The sequence below is a fragment of the Oncorhynchus nerka genome, linkage group LG21 (assembly GCF_034236695.1).
Source record: "Oncorhynchus nerka isolate Pitt River linkage group LG21, Oner_Uvic_2.0, whole genome shotgun sequence".
Lineage (NCBI taxonomy): Eukaryota > Metazoa > Chordata > Actinopteri > Salmoniformes > Salmonidae > Oncorhynchus > Oncorhynchus nerka.
This window is the reverse complement of record NC_088416.1, coordinates 23,458,166-23,471,277: the sequence shown is the minus strand read 5'-3', so window position 1 is coordinate 23,471,277 and position 13,112 is coordinate 23,458,166. Positions and strand designations below refer to the sequence as shown.

Here is a 13,112-nt window from a genome sequence, read left to right as displayed (position 1 = left end):
GAGAAGATTAATTGTGTGTCGTCTGCATAGCAATGATAGGAGAGACCATGTGAGGTTATGACAGAGCCAAGTGACTTGGTGTATAGCGAGAATAGGAGAGGGCCTAGAACAGAGCCCTGGGGACGCCAGTGGTGAGAGCGCGTGGTGAGGAGACAGATTCTCGCCACGCCACCTGGTAGGAGCGACCTGTCAGGTAGGACGCAATCCAAGCGTGGGCCGCGCCGGAGATGCCCAACTCGGAGAGGGTGGAGAGGAGGATCTGATGGTTCACAGTATCGAAGGCAGCCGATAGGTCTAGAAGGATGAGAGCAGAGGAGAGAGAGTTAGCTTTAGCAGTGCGGAGGGCCTCCGTGATACAGAGAAGAGCAGTCTCAGTTGAATGACTAGTCTTGAAACCTGACTGATTTGGATCAAGAAGGTCATTCTGAGAGAGATAGCGGGAGAGCTGGCCAAGGACGGCACGTTCAAGAGTTTTGGAGAGAAAAGAAAGAAGGGATACTGGTCTGTAGTTGTTGACATCGGAGGGATCGAGTGTAGGTTTTTTCAGAAGGGGTGCAACTCTCGCTCTCTTGAAGACAGAAGGGACGTAGCCAGCGGTCAGGGATGAGTTGATGAGCGAGGTGAGGTAAGGGAGAAGGTCTCCGGAAATGGTCTGGAGAAGAGAGGAGGGAATAGGGTCAAGCGGGCAGGTTGTTGGGCGGCCGGCCGTCACAAGACGCGAGATTTCATCTGGAGAGAGAGGGGAGAAAGAGGTCAGAGCACAGGGTAGGGCAGTGTGAGCAGAACCAGCGGTGTCGTTTGACTTAGCAAACGAGGATCGGATGTCGTCGACCTTCTTCTTCTTTTGAACGGGGTATGGTAGTAGGTGCCAGGCGCACCGGTTTGAGTGTGTCAAGAACTTCAATGTTGCTGGGTTTTTCACGCTCAACAATTTCCTGTGTGTAACAAGAATGGTCCACCACCCAAAGGACATCCAGCCAACTTGACATAACTGTGGGAAGCATTGGAGTCAAAATGGGCCAGCATCCCTGTGAAACGCTTTATACACATTCTAAAGTCCATGCCCTGACAAATTGAGTCTGTTCTGAGGGCAAGGGGGAGGGGGGCAGCGTAATATTAGGATGGTGTTCCTAATGTTTTGTTCACTCGGTGTAGATCAGGCATGGTCTATTAGATAAATCCAACCATATAAACTAGATTAGCAGACTAATGTTTCTCCTCTGATCTCCTCAGCACATGAACAGCAGGAGACACAAGGACCGTCTGGCAGGAAAGCCCCCCAAACCCAAGTTCAGCCCCCACAACAAGAGCCAGCCCACCTCCAGCTTATCGGTGAGACACGGGACACACACACACACACACACACACACACACACACGCTCCATTGAATGTGGTTGGAGGTTAATTAAAGTTTGAGACTCATACATTTGGAAAATCGTCTTAGAAAATAATGGCCAATATTGTTCAATCTCTGAATAAAATGTATATTTATCTCCTGAATTTAATGAAATTGTCCCCAACCCTGACACACACACACGCACCTCATTGCTCCTTCCTATGTGGTTGTCTCTCCAGTGAAGCAGCATGCCTGCCTGTGTGCCCATGCTGTCAGAGAGGTCCAGGACATTGCTTTGTGGTAGTGAATGGGTCCCATGTTCCTGAAACATCCAAGGCTGAAATACCCCCAGCACTACCCCTAGCACTAACCCTACTGACAAAGCCTGCAGCCTGAATCAGCACTCTGTATTAATCACTTTTGTACTCCTGTTATGTGCGCACCTCCCCTCGGACCTCTCCTTCTCCCCATCTCCTCCGCTCCACCCCACCTCCACATCGCTATTTCTCCCTCCTCTGCATCTCCTCCCCCGCCCCCCTGCAGAATGTGAGATGGGCTGGGTATGCAGGCGGGGCCGTGTCTGCCATGAAGAAAATGTTCAGCCAGTACAACCTCACCTCTTTCTCTACTCAGGTGAGTGGCAGGGCCCAGGGCAGGCAGGGACAGGGGAGAAGTGGGCTGTCAGGGCTACAGCTGGCTTAACCACTGGAACAGGCTAGGTGCGGGGGATTGAACAGCACCAGAAACGAATGCTCTAATGTAAACTTTGTAACGGGTTTGGAGTTTAAGCATGTCTGTGTGTCTGTGGTTCTGTCTTTTGTCTTGACTGTGTGAGAGTGTTCATAAGGCAAGTCCCCAAGAGGGTAGTTGTGGTGAGGGAAAGGATATTAGTATGGAGAAATGTACGAGCATGTTAATCCAAGGTAACGATGTGTGCTAAAAGACCAATGTTCCCTGTTTGCTGAGCAAATGTGTGCTCTACTTTGAGTAAATATGTGCGCTTCAAGAAATGACATGCGCTCTCCGTCTCTGCTCCCCTCTCTACTTTCCTTCCCTCCTTCGCTCTCTCCTCCTCTCCTTCAGACCAAACTGGCCTTCCAGAAGCAGCTGACCAAGAGCCTGACCACTGGCTTCCTGCCTAGCCCCCTCACCCAGCCCACCTTGTGCACCATGGCAACCAATCCTCTGGCTCTGCGCCACCCGGCGGGCACCACCTTCTTTCAGACACCCTTCCTGAGCCCCACCTTGTTCCGGCCCGCCCCGGGGCCCCTGAGGGCCACGCACCCCTCCATCATCTTCTCCCCTTATTAATGACACAGTACAGCCCCCCGTCCCTCTGTCCCCCTCTACCAACCCTCTTGCCCCGCCTCCATTACTGTGACTCACATGACGAGGGCCACGCCACGCACAAACTATGCAGACCACAGGAGCCAGGATGGAGAGAACAGAGAGAACGAGGCTAACAACTGCTCCTGTCAGGGAGGACACACCCCCAAGACCCCGCCTCCTCTCCACCACGCCCCATCTGTCTGCTCCTTCTCCTGTGGTTGGTGGCCTGAGGAACAGGACACATCTCCAGGGACATACTGGCGCAGTCAGGAGGCCTCTCTCTTACACAGCCATTTCATGGGTCGATTTGGTTTGGATTCTTAATATTATTGTGTAATTTATTAGAGAACAAAAATAGATGTATCTGTTTAGTGTGGTTGCCACAAATAAGGTCCCTTTACGTCATGCTACTCCTCAGAACATTGTTTCTATTATTGGTTGGCTTGCTTTTTGTTGTTGTGGGTCGATATTGGGGATGCTAGCAGGTGAGCCCAATGCTCTCTGAGCTTGTGACTGTCTTCAGCCATATGTGGACCTGCAGCTCTGCAGAGTTACGGACCCAAGTCTATGAGTGGGATCTGTCAGAACTATATGAACTCGTATTTTTCCACCAACACCCTTCCACCAAGCCCCTATCTCCCAAACCCTGTTACTGGGCTCTTGTCATTGGAACCCAGAGCTCTAAATTGATGTGCAGAATAGATGCTGAATCCCTTTCTCTCTCTCTCTTTTTCTCTTTCTCTCTCTCTTTTTCTCTTTCTCTTTCTCTCACTCTCTTTGAGTCACAGCCCAACATGGCCTTTCATAATTCATTTTTTACCCTGCATTCTCAGAATTAAGCACTCATTAAGGTCCTGAAAAGGTCAGCTTGTCAACTTGATTTTGTCTCAAGTTGCAGATCTGCCTCATTAAAGATCTTTGCTCCGTAGCAGCGCTGGTGCATTGGCTCTGACTGTCTCTATTTCTCCCGTTGCGGAACGGGCAGCACAAAATCATTTTTAAAAGCCTGGCTGTCTTATATTGTAATCTGCCATGGTTCCCTGTATCCCAGTGATTTTATTGTGCTTGATCCCCGAATTGTACTCCCTGAGCCATAGTCCTTAATTTTCTCTTGAGCTATCTCAGCAGGAGCTGATGGGTAGCAGTGAATGACCATTTCCCCTTGCTCAAAAAAAAAACACTAAGGGGTGGAAATTACTTGATGGGTTTACAATCCTCAATTAAAGGTTTCCACTGTGCAGAGAGATGTGTGGATGATGGGGGTGTGAGAACACATTTCCCAGATCACTGATTGGATCATCAGGAATGGAGGGAAAGAAACAAAGCACAGTGCCATGGCAACCACATTAAAAGCACCTTAAACAGATTTACTTATGAAAGCAATGAAAATATGTTCTAGTTTTTTTTGTTTGTTATTCCTGGTGTGATTTTTTTTTCATAAACTCGTGCCAGTTTGATTGAGCATTTTTCAAGCACACAAACAATCAACTTGTAATGATTCAATTGTATCGTTGTCATTATCCATGCGACAGGTCTGAATCTAAATCTCAGATCTAGTTACATTTTTCAAGCAATATGTTCAATCAATGTGTCTGTGTTTCGAACGGTTATACAGTAGGAGAATATAGGATGTGGGGAGGTGGCTTTATCTGCTTCGGAACAATGTATCTGTACCTCGACAGAGATGCTCTACAGCCTAACCGTACTCTATTTGAAAGGCCAATTCCAAGTGGCCAGTGCTAAGAGTCATTTGAACTGATGGGTTGTTGTGATGCGATTTCCCTTGATGGTCAATCTCATGCTCATGTTGTGACTGTGGGTTGAGCTATAAAGCTATAAATAGCAGCTCTCATACTGTGGGATGGATGTTTCAGCCCTCTCTCTGTGTTGACATTGCTGGGCTTTCACCTTATAGAGGAGCAGGACACAGCTATTATATGGATTACACAGAACAGCCAGTGTTATTGATGTCTCAAGCGCAGTAGAACACATAATCATATTCCCATGCCCATCTCTCCTAAACAAGTAGACCCACCTTGAAACGAACACTCAATAGCTCCCACCAGACCAGACCCAATACTTGGGGCTCCTGATTTATCCCAACACCAACTCTCTTTGCTGGTTTATTACCAAACCCAACACTTACACCCAACCAGTCTACTTTAGCAACAGCAAAATGGGGGAAATCCTATGCAGTTGTTGTTCCCTTCAGTTCAGTCAGTGCAATAGTATTTCCATGTGTGTGACGCAGCAGCGCCACCTGCAGCGAAGACCATGTTATTGCCCTTCTAGATCAAACCCAGCACTGTCTCTCCTCCATCTTTTCGAATCTCTTTGATTCTGTACATGTTTCTGAGGCCTTTGTCTTTGGGAATATGAAACCAAGCCGTCAGGTCTCTTTGCCATACCAATGTGATTCTCTCCAGTCACAGTAAGTTACTCAGTGAACCAGCCAGCCTATTGATCTCCAGTGTTCGGTCTGTCTGTCTGTCTGTCTGTCTGTCTGTCTGTCTGTCTGTCTGTCTGTCTGTCTGTCTGTCTGTCTGTCTGTCTGTCTGTCTGTCTGTCTGTCTGTCTGTCTTTACATGGGAACTCTATGGTATTCAGACATTTAAGGAAATTTTTTTATAAATAAATGCATATAGAGAAGGCAAATAATCTATGTAGAAAATATAGAGTAAATATAGACATTTTATCAAAGTTGCTATTGTTATCTTTATCTTGATGAAACTATCTTAGCTGAGGGTAGACTGTTGATGCAGGCTACAGCAGACACACGCTGTACATGGAAAGGAGAAATACTTTGCATGTTTTTTCTGTTTGTTTTATTTACAATGGTTTTACTGTGCTTGTTTTTGAACCTACAAAAGAGACAAATGTTGAATCAAAAGTTGGTTGAGTGATTTTTCTTTTTCTTGTTCAAATTTGAACTGAATTACGGGAATTGAATTATTGACGTCACACAATAGATGTGGAACAAAAAATGCCTTTCAGATGTAATTATCCAGTATATCCCAAGAGCTGGTCAGTTTCTGTCCTTCTCTGGGCTTACAGTTTCAGCTACATTAATACCATACAATCGTCCACACAATCAGAGCCTCTCAAACGTCATCGCCATAGAGACGGGTCATACACTGTACTTGTGGATGACGTGAAATAATAGCCATACAGAACAGGATTGAAGAGGTTTCGATGTAAGATGTCCGCACACGGAATATGACGGTCATATAGGAGGACGTTGTGGTGTGTCCTTGTCTCTCTTTTTCACTCCTCCGTCCATGTGCACAGCCAAGGGAACCATGGATAGACCAGCCCAGATACAGAGCTCAGTCTTGGGTATAATAAGGGATCTGTCCCCTTATAATAGAAAGAGACACCATGGATAAAACAAAGCACTAGGATCACATTCTCTTCAATTGCAGTGTGGTGAAATGTCAATTATCTATCAGTCCACCAGTAAAATAACATAAAAGAACATATGCTCTATGTAATGGCAGGTTATGAAACTACAAGGCAGCCATGTTGACTGAGGCTACTGCCGATGAGGTGGGAGGAGCTGGCGTTTCTCAAAACTGAGTTTCCTGGATCTGCATATCACTGATGTCAAAGCACAGCTTTCATTTCCACCCTATTTGAGAAATGAGTTTTCACAGCAGGCATTCAACGCTGCAAAGGTAATTGCATTGAAGGCGAATGGAGAAAGGTGTCTGCCCCCATCCGAGTCCTGCCTGATTAGCTCTGTTTATACCTGGTTCCAACCTGCTGCCTTTGTCCTGATCTTGTTCACATTCTGATTGTGCCCACATTTTTAGACCAGTGTAGACAATTAAAAGACGCATTGTGATCCGATCTTATAAGTGTAAACAGACAAGATCAGGACGAAGGTTGCATGTTAACAGCAGGTATAAACATGGCTATTGACAGAGAAAGGAGTGGCATGCTGAGGATCAACAGTCTGAATGATATTCTGGATTATCTGCACAGTGTTCACACCCAGATGGTTTCAGCGGGCAGAACATCATAACATCATACTCTGGAGCGGCTTGAGATAATGGCGAGAGATTAGGTTCTGAACAATATCGGAACGGTACTGGATTCTGGACCACCAGCTCAGCTCAGCTCTGTTCTTCACAGCTTTCCTCTGTCCTTCGTGTACAGAGCGGGTCCTGTGTCATGTGGTCTTGTTGTCTGAACAGAAGCCAGAGTCAGTCTCTTGCCATAATGACGCCAATCACCAAAGCCGCGTCTGTCTGGAGACTCTTCTGGACTGTAATGAACTGTAACAAGCATACCATAATGTGACTTTTGTTCAATCAGCTATTCATTTGTTAGCTTCCCACCCATGTCCTTGTTAATTGGAAGTGGAGCCCGTTCTCATAATGTAGTTGGACAGCATTGTTGTTCTCACTACCAGTGTAGGTCCTTATGCCAGCTCTCCCCGTGTGGAAACGTTAGGTAAGCAGAAACACACCTCTCCCATTGCCAAAACCAGGGAAGTTCAAGTCAAGTGATCACATCCATGTATGAAGCCAGTCTCGGGATGACGGAAGAAGCATGGAACCTTGCAAGACCTCTCCACAAACCCCTACATATCCACAAAACTGATATATTGATCTCTACCTGAATGCTGTGAAGTGACACCCGTTTCTTTTGCTGTGGCGGTCAGTCTGTCAGTCCCTGGTTCCTCCCTCTCTGTATCAACCCTACAGGGACACGGAGTCAGTTCAGTGTGTACGTCAAGTTGTACAGTGCATATCAATACCTGTGACTGCTTGGCTGCGGTTAGACAGGCAGCCCAATTCTGATATTCTTTTTCACGAATTGGTCTTTTGACCAATCAGATCATCTCTGAAAAAGATCTGATGTAAAAAGATCTGATTGAAGAACTGAATTGGCCTGCCTGTGTAAATGCAGCCCTTTTGTTCCATTTAAAGCCTATGGTACATTACAAAACATGTACTACGATGTAGAATATATTCTATGAGACGACATGACCAGTATTTATTGTAGCACCTTTGTCACTGTGTTCACAGTACATTTGATTACAATGATCTTCATGATGTACAATAGGAATTGTAAGGTGGAATAGAGTGTAAGATCATTTGACACGCTATTGAGTCTTTGCTTTAAATGTTGTTTTTTTCCCGTCTGTATAGATAATGCCAGGTTGGATATGAATGACAGAGAAATAAATGGGGGAGAGAGAAATAGACAGAGGGAGAAGTTGGATAGTGAAATAAATCGATTAGATCTTTCACTTCCTCAGCCTCACTTTGTATTTTATTGACCTTTAAGTGTCCGGCGATTGACTGGAACCAGACGACTTGTCAACATGTCCCGCTTTCTAATGTCAAAGGTGTTAGATCCTCTCCACACACACACACACACACACACACACACACACACACACACACACACACACACACACACACACACACACACACACACACACACACACACACACACACACACACACACACACACACACACACACACACACACACACACACACACACACACACACACACACACACACACACACACACACACACACACACACACCACAGCATATTGCTTTGCAGCATGATAGACTCATATTTTAAACATGATTCAAAATGACATGTTGTGTGTTTACATTCATTAGGTATTGTCCTACAGCAGATTATGTAAACTCGCCCTCTGTGTATTCAGGTGGAATGAGCTGCACCAACTGCTTTGGGACCCGGTTAATGTTGGATCTGTCACAGAGCATCAACATCATTATTTCATCAACATTTGACCTTTCTCTTTCCACCAAATCATGGCCATAAATTCATACCTCTCTTGTGAAGAGGAGGAAATCATCTCTTCTGTGACAGTTTTAGCTTTGCAACAGGCCACGGCAGCTGCAGCTTTCTGGAGGGATTTCATATCAAAAAGATCTGGCCTTATAACAGGGAACCTGTTTGGAATCTGGGTCGTGTTTGGTCCAGAGGCTAGGGTCAAAAAAATCATGCCAAATCACAAGTCCATTGTTCAACCTGTGTGCTGTCCTCTCTCTATCCAAACCCTTAAATCTCACACTACCTCTTGAAGACATAGTGTCGGGAGGGAAAGGCTGCGATTAGAAGGTCACTATAGCAACTGCCAGGGGTGAGATAAATAATCTCCACTGTAAAAAGAAATAGGGAGAAATCCCATTGGTCCTCTGTATGTCCCTGGGGGAAACTAGCTCGATGCTCAGTTGCAGCACTGAGGAAGGATCTGTTTTTTTGTTTGTTGCTATGACAGTAAAACAGTATTGGAGTAGAGATAAAAGGACATTACCTCTGTATGTTTTGTCTTAGTGTCATCCTTGGGGAAATGGTTTTGGCGGTAGTCTAGTTGAAGAGGTGCGTTCACAAATCACAACGGGGACAAGTCACAAATCTACTGCTCCTCTCGCCCCCCTCCGCAGTATTCACAGTGTGTATTTCAAGCCGTGTGGTAAATGTCACATTTTAACAGGAGATCAATATAGAGAGTGAGATGTTTTATGGTTCATTGCCCTCTGTTAAACGTAGATAAGAAAATGTATGAGAGTGTGGCGGGTTATATAGGGTCCTGGAGGCTGTTTTGTGTTAAAGTTATTGTACCTTATGTACTGTGTAAGAAGACAAATGTGGGTTGTAATACTATGCTAGTTTATAATGATCCATACATGTGACTCAATAAATGCACAAGTTCTTAGTAAACATCATCAGCACACTGGCTCGTCATTAAAAACAACCTGCTTGTGCTCTGAAGGTGAGTATAGTATCTATTCAGAGACGTTCCACTTGAGGTTTTCTCATTAGCTTACATGAACCTTTCCAGTCAGCTGGCCCATGTGGAACTGTTGAAAGCTTCATTTGCTCTACATAAACATGTCTGACCTTGTCTCGGTTTATGTAGGGCAGAATTCTCATCACCACAGGGACTTATCCCTACTACAACACTGTCCCAACGTAAAAAAGGGCCTGAACTATTTAGATGTATAGTTCCAACGGTATAGAATAGATCTTTCAGCAACCTATTCCTCAGAACCAATGCCATTCATTACTGGGGAGAGGAATCTTACCTAACCTGACTGTTGTCAATGTCAGGTTAAATATAGATTACAAAAGAATCTCCCCTGAAGTATCTTACATCAAAGGCAGAGATGAAGCCTTTCTAAAGTATTTGTACAGATGTACTCACAGCAATCACCACTAAAGAACAAAAGGCCAATTGCACACAAGGTCCAACCGATATTTGACTTCCGCTTTTAACCCAACCCCTCCGAGGGACACACATACAGGTTTGTTGGAGAGGTGTTGGGGGCTGCCACACTGAGCAACCAGGGGGCTGTTGTTGTGGGGGTTAAGGGCTTTGCTTATGGGCACAACAGAAGGAATCTAGGATTTGATACCAGAAACCCTCCCGTTGCCAGCTCACTTCCCGCACGATTTTTCCCTGTTGGACCAAGGATTTGAACTGGCAACCCTTCAGCTGCTGGCTCACATCTCAAACCAATAGGCTACCTACCAGCAGTGAGAAAAGAAGTTGAATCGTTGGTCATCCAAGCTGCTTTAAAATGTTGCCCTTTGAAAATGCACGAGTTATTCTGTGACACTACTCAGACTTCTCTTTCCTTCTCCACATTTCTGACATGGAGGCAGAGTTTGGATGGAATTGAGCAAAGTTCAGAGATCTCTGTAGATCTTTATCCTAGCTCACAGGGATGATCTGTGGCGACGGCAGCGCAATGTAGGAATATTTTAATAAAGACATTCAAATGTTTTGTATTATGTTTAATTACTTCATAAATCATGCTAAATAAAAGATATACACAACAGCCTCAACTTAGATGCAGAGGGAATCTTTTCATTTGTTTACACGGCATGCAAAAGATTATCCAGTCTCCAGAACATTTTAAAAGATGAATACTGTGCTCTATATTGCATCAGTATAAATGCCCCAATAAAAATGAAAATAATAAGCACTTCAATTTTACAGACATAAAGATGCAAATTCACAACGTCAAAAACACAATACAAATATAAAGATCTGTGAATTAGTCACAAAGCAAAAAACTACATCCAAACTAGGCCACGGCATCTTTCTTGTTCAGTGACACACACATGAAATGTTGCAAAATAACTATGGACCCTGATACGGCATTAAAGGGCTTCGGACAGACAAACAATTTGAAAATGAAATACATTTGCATTTCGTCTGACCAACATAGTGTTTAACAGCTCAGTAACAAAGATCAAGGACGCCCCATAGTTTTCAAGGAGAGTAAGGAGTTTCTGATAAAGTACAGATAATTCAGCGTGCTTATTAGGCTGTGGTCAAGAGCTCCATAGATATAACAGTCAGGGCAAGCCTCTTTCGCTCAGTCGCCACATCAGGGCCTGTCCAGCAGGCAGGAAGTTCATCAAACACCCTGCTCACCAAGGGACATCACATAAGACTGCTAGTCTGTCACAACAATTTAAATCTTTAGACAATAATGTCATTTTAAAACTCAAAGCGATCTCAAAAGGAAGTAACATGTTTTCTGACATCTCTAAAAGAATAGAGGAATGTTTTTTTAATTCTCCAAAATATGGATTTTTTTCATGTACTGTAACTTAAAATAAAATGCAGATCATCCATGCTAAAATAGTTGCCATATTTCATCTGAGTAGATGGCATGCCAGTAGTGTAACAAATCTCCTGATTAACTAACAGTAATATAATCCCTTATGTATCCTCCATGATACAAACAACCCTCTTGATTATCCATTTGTGTTACTTTTGATGTCATTTACTTGTCATCAAAGATCAGCCTAAATGGTCAAATATGAGTCTAAATATCAGTGAAAATCTCAATGAAACCATTGGTTTCTGATTCAGTCGGTGTGCATTCGTTCAGACCTAAAATTGCCTGTATTTGTAATAGGCTAATAATCGGCCTACTGTGTTTCTCCTCTCCTACTCTTTCACTCCCTGTCTCCTGAAATCTTTCTCATTCTTCATCAACCCTCGCTGCCTCCCGCGACCAACCCCCTTCTCCCTCAGCTATCGACAGAGCCACTCCCCTTGTTCTTATTGCGGCTGAGGGGGAAGGATGATTTGCTCTGGGGCTGGGTCATCTTGCTGGCCAGGTGAACAAAAGGCTCGATGAGGGTCCTCCGGTCTGCCACAGACACCTCCCACAGACGCACCTTTTCTGTCTTGGCCCAGTGCTGGGCCACCTCAGAGTCCACGTTCCTCTGCTCCTGCATGTCCAGCTTGTTGCCCAGCACCACTATGGTCACCTGTGGAAAGAGCATCTCATCCATTTAGCACAGCCTCACATCACCTGGATATCAGCAAGTGAAGTGTGGTGGGTAGATAAGAACATTAGGACATCTTTAAAAAAAATTAAAAAAATGTTTACTTTATTATTTTCCCCTAACCCTACCACTGATGGTCTGCAGTCAGAGTTGATAGGACGGCCGTTCATCAGCAGGGTCTGTTTTGTCCTGAAGTCTGCGGTGTTATTCAACTAGCCTACACGACACTGTGCTTTACAACTACCATTGAAATCGATGAAAGTCCTTACCTCTTTCTTATCACGGAAGCGGTCAATGTCTTTCTTGAGGGCCTCCATGCGTTTGAAGGACTCCTTACTGTCGATGCTGTAGACCAGGACAAAACCATCTGCAAAGGAGAAGTAGTGGCGAGGGAACTCCAGACCATCACGAAGACCCCGGGTGTCGTAGAAGCGCACTTGCTCTCGAGTGCCACGGTCCGTTTCTATGGAGCCAATATAGATATCCTCCAGGGTCTCCATGGGCTCTGAGCCTAGGGGGGAGGGGGGGAGCACTTTGAGATATCAATGGGACCAGATGATCTGTGTAGTCAAAACATCAACATTGTCCTTGGTCTACCTAGGTCCTACAAATTAATTGTTTACCCGCAATATGATTGGCATACAGCAGTTGCTCCAGGACAGCAGTCTTGCCAACGGCAGCCAGACCACACACCACCACTTTACAACTCTTGCCCATGATGATGATCAGTCTCTTGGCAACTCTGTAATTGAATAACAAGTCAGGTGACAGTCTTGTCTCTGCAGCTAGCATGGAAAAAAAGAGACAGACAGACAGACACACACAAAACATGATATTATCATGACCGTAGGAAAAGTTTGCTAGCTAGCTACATGCTAACGTTTAGCATCTATTTAGTTAGCTAAACGATTCTATTTAACTGATAATGGCCGTTGTTATGTTCTTCCAGATAACAACTCAATTCAACATTTGATTTCCTTGCAAACGTTTTACCTTTAAAATGTAACTACACCACTCCCGTAAATTCCAGACGCCACTATCCAAAAACACTTCCTGTTTACAATGCTTACGTAACGTCTCCCTCACTACTGAAAGTAACTGCGACCTCTAGCGTCCGATGGTTGAAATACTTGTTTGAGTCACAA

At 44.7% G+C, this 13,112-nt stretch overlaps 2 protein-coding genes across 3 annotated transcripts in view; one reads left to right on the top strand and one right to left on the bottom strand.

The window, feature by feature from the left end:
- The window catches only part of znf385c (zinc finger protein 385C), an 81,010-nt gene extending 73,090 nt beyond the window's left edge, over nt 1-7,920 (top strand). The window contains exons 7-9 of the mRNA XM_029625349.2: nt 1,234-1,332; nt 1,880-1,969; nt 2,420-7,920. Coding sequence (XP_029481209.1) covers nt 1,234-1,332; nt 1,880-1,969; nt 2,420-2,647 — 417 coding nt within the window. The 3' untranslated portion in view covers nt 2,648-7,920. The remainder of the gene's footprint in view (nt 1-1,233; nt 1,333-1,879; nt 1,970-2,419) is intronic.
- A 2,587-nt stretch (nt 7,921-10,507) lies between these two features.
- Nucleotides 10,508-13,068, bottom strand: nkiras2 (NFKB inhibitor interacting Ras-like 2). Of its 2 annotated transcripts, none has more exons than XM_029625347.2 (4): nt 12,961-13,068; nt 12,591-12,709; nt 12,237-12,478; nt 10,508-11,949 (listed from the first exon to the last, which is right to left on the bottom strand). In XM_029625347.2, the coding sequence occupies exons 2-4, from the start codon at nt 12,682-12,684 to the stop codon at nt 11,707-11,709; spliced, it is 579 nt and encodes a 192-aa protein (XP_029481207.1). In that variant the 5' UTR covers nt 12,685-12,709; nt 12,961-13,068; the 3' UTR covers nt 10,508-11,706. The 2 variants fall into 2 exon arrangements, with proteins under 2 accessions (XP_029481207.1, XP_029481206.1); XM_029625346.2 differs by having other exon boundaries at nt 12,591-12,752; nt 12,961-13,066.
- Between the last annotated feature and the right edge of the window lie 44 nt (nt 13,069-13,112).